Source organism: Oryza glaberrima, chromosome 3 (assembly GCF_000147395.1).
Source record: "Oryza glaberrima chromosome 3, OglaRS2, whole genome shotgun sequence".
In the NCBI taxonomy this organism is placed as follows: Eukaryota; Viridiplantae; Streptophyta; class Magnoliopsida; order Poales; family Poaceae; genus Oryza; species Oryza glaberrima.
In genome coordinates, this window is record NC_068328.1 from 26,918,339 (window position 1) to 26,925,436 (window position 7,098).

The following is a 7,098-nucleotide window of genomic DNA, read 5'->3' on the forward strand; positions in this document are numbered from 1 at the left end:
AGAATCATTGGCGGCCGCTTAACTTGCAGACGGTGAAAGAAGAAATCTGTTACCACTGTACATATCCAACAGTTCTTTTTTTTCGTAGGAGCCATATTCTTTTTTTTGACAGTATGTTCAACAATGCTTGCAGCTGTTAATTTGCTGTAGATGTGATGTGTCAACACTCTCAAAGGTGCAGTTAGATTCATGAAATTTTGATGCTGAATTTAATTTGGATTAACCATCACAATACCAATCTGTATGAAACGGAACTCCCATCAGTAAACAGCACTGAGGCACAAAACATTTACTGCATAATAATTGTCAGAGGCGGCTCACCAAATTAAGTTCTAAACACTTTGATCTGAAAACACAAAACACAACATCACAACACACAACAATATTTTTATTCAGCGAGCAGCCGCGCGTGAGACGATGAAGCAAGCAAGCACTGCAAGCTGCAGTGATCAGATGCCGTGAGCAAGCTGCAGCTCCTCCAGGTCGCGATCGATCAGCACGCCGGCGACGGCGCCCGCCTCCTCCGCGCCGCCGATGCCGGCGTCCTTCCTCAGCAGCTCGGTGAACGGGCCGTCCCACCTCCCGGTGCGCCTGAAGCGGAGGAGCTCGAACGACATGGTGTCCCAGTGCTCGATGTACGGCAGGTGCTCGGCGGCGACGCGGGCCTCCTCCCCCCCCCCCCCCCCCCCCCACCCGCTCGACACGGTCTCGTTGATCGGCTCCACCCGCGCCGCCTCGCTGATCATCACCGTCACCGCCGCCAGCGCCCGCCCGAGCTCCTCCACCTCGTTCCCCTCGGCGGCGAACGCCGCCGGGTCGTAGGAGGAGAGCACGCGGGCGGCGCGGCCGAGGGGGACGCCGGGGAGGTTCCGGATGCCGCCGATGAGGTCGCGGTAGGTGTCGCCGCCGAAGGGGAGGACGCTGGCCGCGGACGGGACGAGGCCCTCGCGGCCGCGGAAGGCGTGCCAGTGGCGCGTCCGGTTGGCGAAGCCGGCGAGGGAGAGGTCGTGGCCCTGGAGCGCCACGGCGGCTAGCTCGTCGGCGTCGAGGCCTCCGGTGAGGCCGACGACGAAGAGGCCGTCGGAGGGCGGCTCGAGGTCGGAGACGGAGAGGACGTCGCTGCGGTAGCCGCCGAGGTCGAGGAGGAAGTAGAGGAAGAAGGCGGCTTGGAAATGCATGGCCAAATCGATCAATCGATCAGCTTGCACCCCTACTTCTCCCAATCTCTCTAGCTATAGCTTCGTTCTGAGCAAGTGTGATACTGGAATATAAGTACGAGAGAGATATTAGCTCGATCGCTTTGGCACGTCAAAAGAGCGTGTCCTCTCTACCTCTCCGGAGAAAGGGGATGACAGGTGGGGCCAGGACCCCGGGCACTGTTGGGAGAAGCTAATTGTATGACTCCGCTGGTTCAGTATGAATTTTATTTTTTTATATACTCTCTCCATCCCTAAATGTTTGACGCCGTTGACTTTTTAAAATATGTTTGACCGTTCGTCTTATTCAAAAAATTTAAGCAATTATTAATTCTTTTTCTACCATTTGATTTATTGTTAAATATACTTTTATGTATACATATAGTTTTACATATTTCACAAAAGTTATTGAATAAGACGAACGGTCAAACATGTTTAAAAAAGTCAACGGCGTCAAACATTTAGGGAAGGAGGTAGTAACTATTTAAACCACATGCATACTCCTAGATGTGATAGCATCCATATGTAGAAAATACTTTCCAAGATCCATCTCTACTTTCAAGCTTTCCATGTCGTGAGGAGGAAGAGGGTGCAGACTCCTTTTTTTTTTTCGTTTGTCCCTTACCGGTTGCTAGTGCTGTCCATCATTCATAAACCATTGTGGTTACACTCCATTTCGACGATTTGAGATGTTCGTAGGTCGTCTAATTAGATAAGATATCTCAGTTTTTCTTGTGTATCTATATTTCACTAATAAGTTAAAGGACATATCTAGTGTGTGGTGACAAAGCACGCGGTATGTGTTGTTTGGCCAACCATGCATTTCGCTAGGAGGTGGAAGCACATATCTAGTGTGTGGTGGGTATGTGTTGTTTGGCCATTCCCAGGTTACCAATTTATCGAAGTACAAACTATTTTTTGCACAACTATTCAAGAAAAGAGCTTGCATTTTTTTTTCGAGATCTATGGTTTTCAGGTCAATATTTTTTCGAGGTATATGGTTTCCAGGACTCCAGGTCAATATCTTAGTACTTCCTCCGTTTCACAATGTAAGTCTGTTAACAGTGAAATTTGGTAATCGGCAAAGACGTCATCGGCTTAGAGTCATTATCGGCTGCAGCATCTCGGGATCAGCCGATGGGAGCTATCAAGTCGCCAATAGTCAGATTCCTGCTATATTCGGCTAAGGAAATCAATCTACTAACGGAAGCTTATCCATAAGTGACCGAGTTTAAAGAGAATGCGGCATGGCAAGTTATCTATTAAATAGAAATAGTTTGTTAGTTTCCTTTTATCTTTAGAAAAGTATGTTTAGTGTCCTATAAGGACTTTATCTGTTCCTTTTATCTTTAGGAATGTTTCTTTCTTGTCCGACAAAGACTTGTATCAACCCATGGGTATAAATATGTACACCCGGGGTCATTGTAATCTATCCTCACGATCAATACAATTTGGCGCATCGCCACCTTTTACCTTTTCTACTTTTTTTTATCGTCCGGTGGGACTTGGCACCTGACGCGGGGCTGCATTGGTGTTCGATCTCCGGCGAAGGGGTAAGTCCAATGTTCCGTCGGCCCAGGCAATTGTATCGTTTACGTCGGCGTCGTTCAAGGCTGCATCAGTACATTCGACCTCTTGGATTGCTCTGGTTTGGATGATATATTTGCCTACCTATTTATCATGTCTCTGTTAATCTAGTCTTAGCATATCAATTTAGCTCTATCGGCTGTCTCTCGCTTTAGGGTTTCTGCCGGTATCGGCTAAATCGCATTGCTAGATTAGATTAGCCTAGGCATCTACCACCCTGAAAATCAGTCAACGGCTTGATTGTCTAGATATTGTGTTTGATCTACTAAGTCGTGCTTAGAACCATAATCTCTAGCCTGCCTCTTGATTGCCAATAAGGGTTTCATCGAGGTTTCAGCCGGTGAGTTATCTGGACGTTGCATCGGCTTATAAGGATTGCATATACATAAAAGTTGGATTTAGCCGATGACAACAAAAGTTTCACTGTTTAATCTAATCTTGTGGATTTCATGATATCGGACCTCTAGCCGATGTGTGCTTTAACCCTCGGATTGATGCTTATTTATCATATCATTGCTAGCCGATTGGTTTATACAGGACTATATTGTTATTTTATTATATCATCATCAACCGATTGCTTAAAACCTATCGCTATCGGCTGGTATCGACATCAGCTGTTATCGGCTATCGGCTGGAACTACTCCATCGGCTTGTCAGCCGATCGGCTGTTTTGATCTACTATTTGCATATCTTGTCAGTTGCAGGATCAAACTGACTGGCACGCCCGCATCTCATCAATCTTTGGACCTGCACAGGAGCTAAGCAGATCTCTCAGACCGGTGTGTTCGATTTTTTCGTCAACAAAGTCATTCTAGCATTTTTTATATTTATAGTGATATTAATGAATCTACTTACATTGTGAAATGGAGGGAGTAGTTTGTGTTGATTGACCCTAGGAACCGCATACCTTGTAAGCTGATCCGGCCGTATATTCTTCGTGGTCTGTAAGCTTTTATTTTTTATTTCGTATGCTGCCGCTTCATACGTATACGTTATGAATGGTGTTCATGGCTTGATGCATTCATATTGATGAAAAACTTGTGACTAGCAGCCTCCATTAAGGTGTGAAGCTGTAGGGTTAATTCATGAAATTTCATTTCCTGGCAGTTCCTATTGAAAAATTGAAACACGATGTGATGCAAATGCACATGAAGATGGAAATGGTCAGTTGGTGAATAATGGAACAACATTGAGGCGCACACGGCACACACATGTTCATATAATAAATCACTACCAGACCATCTAATCTACACTGGCCGAAGATGGTGGGGGTCTTTCGGCTAGCTTTACAAGATAGAGGGCTAGATGACTTGGATTCGAAACCACACTCCTTTTAGTTATTTGATATTAGGTCATTTCTTAATATTAATGTCTTTTTTACACTTGCCGAAAACCATCGGGAAAAATATGAATTACTGTTAGAAAATATTTCTATGTGGTACACACCATATACCTATGGGAATAGCGACCACCATATACCTATAGGAATAGCCGAGACCACAGAGAAATGTGGTTTTTCCGTCGTTTGCCGAAAGAAATTATTTAAGTTATTTCCCCGTGATCTCAAAACAACCACATAGTCAAACAAACTGGTGTTAGAAAACGAAACACATCACATGTATATGTTAGATTGAGATCCTCTATTATTGAAGTCACCGTGCCTTTAATACTTACATGTGAGTCCAAAATATTCTATCATATTCACGTGACAGCGACAAAGTCATGTAATTTCGAAACTCGAGATTCCTGACCGGAATGATATATACTCAACTCAATTACTCAAATAGTTAAACAGCACGCGCGATGCGGTCATGCTAGCAAGCAGTAGAAAAGAGAGAGGTTGCAATTTTGCATCAGGTGGTGGAGTGAGCCAGGATCAGCTGCGCCAAGGTGGGATTCGCCAGCACGCTGGCAATGGCGAGCGCCTCGCCGGCGCTGCGGATGCCGGCGCGCCTCCTCAGCAGCTCGGTGAACGGCCCCGTCCCACCTCCCGGTGCGCCTCTACCGGAGGACCTCGAACGACATGGTGTCCCAGTGCTCGATGTACGGCAGGTGCTCGGCGGCCGCCACGCACGCGCCTCGCCGCTCTCCCGCCACCCGTTCGACACGGGTCTCCCCGATCGGCTTCAGCCGCATATGGCTTCCACGAGCATCACCGACAGGCGCCGCCACGCCCCGCCTGAGCGCCGCCGCCGCCGCCTCCTCCTCGCCGGCGGCGTCCGCGTCGTACGACGCGATCGCCTCGGTGGCCTCCGCCGCGGCCGCTCTCCCCAGCGGCAGGCTGGGGCCGATGAGGTCGCGGTAGGTGTTGCGGAACGGGAGGCGGCGCCTGCAGGCGTTCGGGATGGCGCCCTCGTCGCCGCGGAAGACGTGCCAGTGGCCGCTCCGGTTGGCGAAGCCTGCGAAGGAGAGGTCGTGGCGGTGCGCCGCCAGCGTGGCCTCGCCGCCGTCCAGGTCGATGAGGAACACGTCGTCGCCGGAGATGCCGGCCTGTCGCGCCGCCGAGCGAGCCGCCGCCGCTGCCACTGATCCTCCTCCTCCCCGGAGGCGCCGGCCGCCGCCGCGGCCGGCCGAGAGGTCGAGGAGATAGACGGCGAGGGCGAAGAAGAGGAGGAGGAGGAGTCCGGAGCGAGAGCTCTTTCTTCTTCCTCTTCGCCGGCACGCCGCCGCGGGATGATGAGAGCTCGACTTGGACTTGGATAGTGGAATCGTCGTCGTCGATCGAGCGACACGATCGAGAGCAAATTGTGTATATAATTGTGGTGATGATAGTGTCGTGGTTGCATGCATGCGGGTCGCGTTGGACAACTGCACCATGGTTTGTGATGAATCGTCGTCGTTGCGACCGGCAAGTACGGCACGCACGCACGCACGGGTGGGAGAGAGAATGGTAGGGGACTTGTTTGATTGAGGCGGGCATCGAGCTGCGTCGATACGAAATTTCGGAACTTAAATTTGGATCTATGCACTTGTGTACCGTGGTGAAAATCGATCTGCTCCGAGATGGATTCTAATAGCTCGAGTGGACGTCCACCCGTTTATTACATGTCAACTAGATGGTTACGAAAAATTTTCAAAAAAAATAATAAGATGTATCCATATGTAATATATCACTCCACAAACATGCAAGTTAAATTCAACTTTTACAAGTTGTAAAAAAATAACAAATTTAATTGTAAATATACATATTGTAATTTGAGTTTTGTTTCTTATTTTTGTTACAACTTGTAGAAGTTGAATTTTAACTTGCATGTTTGCGGATTGATATATTACATATTGATCTATCTTGTTCATATTTTTTTAACTTTTTTCATAATCATTTAGATGACATGCAATACCGGTGGACGTCCACTCGAGCTATTAAAACAGTTTCCCCGATCTGCTTTGCTCGTAACCTTTCTTCTTCGATTGCGCGTGCTGGAAATGTGCGTGCAGTGAGCAGTGTTGCGACTTGCCATACGGTCATCGCAATCGCAAGTGGTGGCGTAAATGCGTAATACGTTGGAAAAAGTACATCGAAGGTCCCTCAACTTGTCATCGAGTTACAAAATCGTCCCCCAACCACAAAACCAGATATGATACATCTGTCGTCCCTTAACTAATCAAAACCGGTCACAATAAGTGTTTAAGTGGTTTTGACACCGGTTTTGTCCTATGTGGCAACTAAGTCAGCGTGGGACCCACGTGGACCACGCATATCAGGATGCCACGTCATCTCTCTTACCCCTCCTCTCTCTCTCGCTCTTCTCTTCTATGGGCAAGCTGGCCGGCGGCTGGGGAGGAGGCCACTGGGGCGAGGCGGGAGAGGAGGAGGCGACGTGGCTGGCTCATGCCGCATCCCGTCCTTGAAGTTCCCATCATTGTGGGAATCGACGAGGCAGCGCGGTGGTGTCAGAAGTTGCGCGGTGGAGCGGAAGGCGGCGTTGATCGCGTTGGGAGACGTGATGGCGCCAGAGAGGGAGCGCGGCGGTGGCGGGGTGGTGTTGTTGCCGGAGGAGGCGAGGAGGGGCGCCAACCTGCCGCTGCCGCATCCTGACATGTGGGGTCCATGTGGGTCCCATGCTGACTCAGCCGCCACGTAGGACAAAACCGGTGTCAAAACCACCAAAGGATCTATTGTGACCGGTTTTGATTAGTTAAGGGACGCCAGATATCTGGTTTTGCGTTGGGGGGGTGGATTTTCTATAGGAGCTCACTACTGCTGCATTTCAAATGTGCCCGCCTATTGCCTTAATTTACAGACCTCTGCGATTCACATATAGCCCCACTAATGTAAGACAGCTCAAGCGAGTCTAGCCTGAGATATAAAATCACA

General features: G+C 48.9%; 1 protein-coding gene and 1 pseudogene across 1 annotated transcript; both read right to left on the minus strand.

Moving 5' to 3' along the window:
• Window positions 1-259: 259 nt before the first annotated feature.
• On the minus strand, window positions 260-1,237 carry LOC127768143 (uncharacterized). Its single transcript, XM_052293677.1, has one exon. The coding sequence runs from the start codon at window positions 1,176-1,178 to the stop codon at window positions 450-452; it is 729 nt and encodes a 242-aa protein (XP_052149637.1). The 5' UTR covers window positions 1,179-1,237; the 3' UTR covers window positions 260-449.
• A 3,385-nt stretch (window positions 1,238-4,622) lies between these two features.
• On the minus strand, window positions 4,623-6,249 carry LOC127766375 (uncharacterized; annotated as a pseudogene).
• Window positions 6,250-7,098: the final 849 nt, after the last annotated feature.

Coding starts and splice junctions, on each gene's coding strand:
- LOC127768143 (XM_052293677.1), bottom strand. CDS start 1,178: ATGCATTTCCAAGCCGCCTTCTTCCTCTACTTCCTCCTCGACCTCGGC.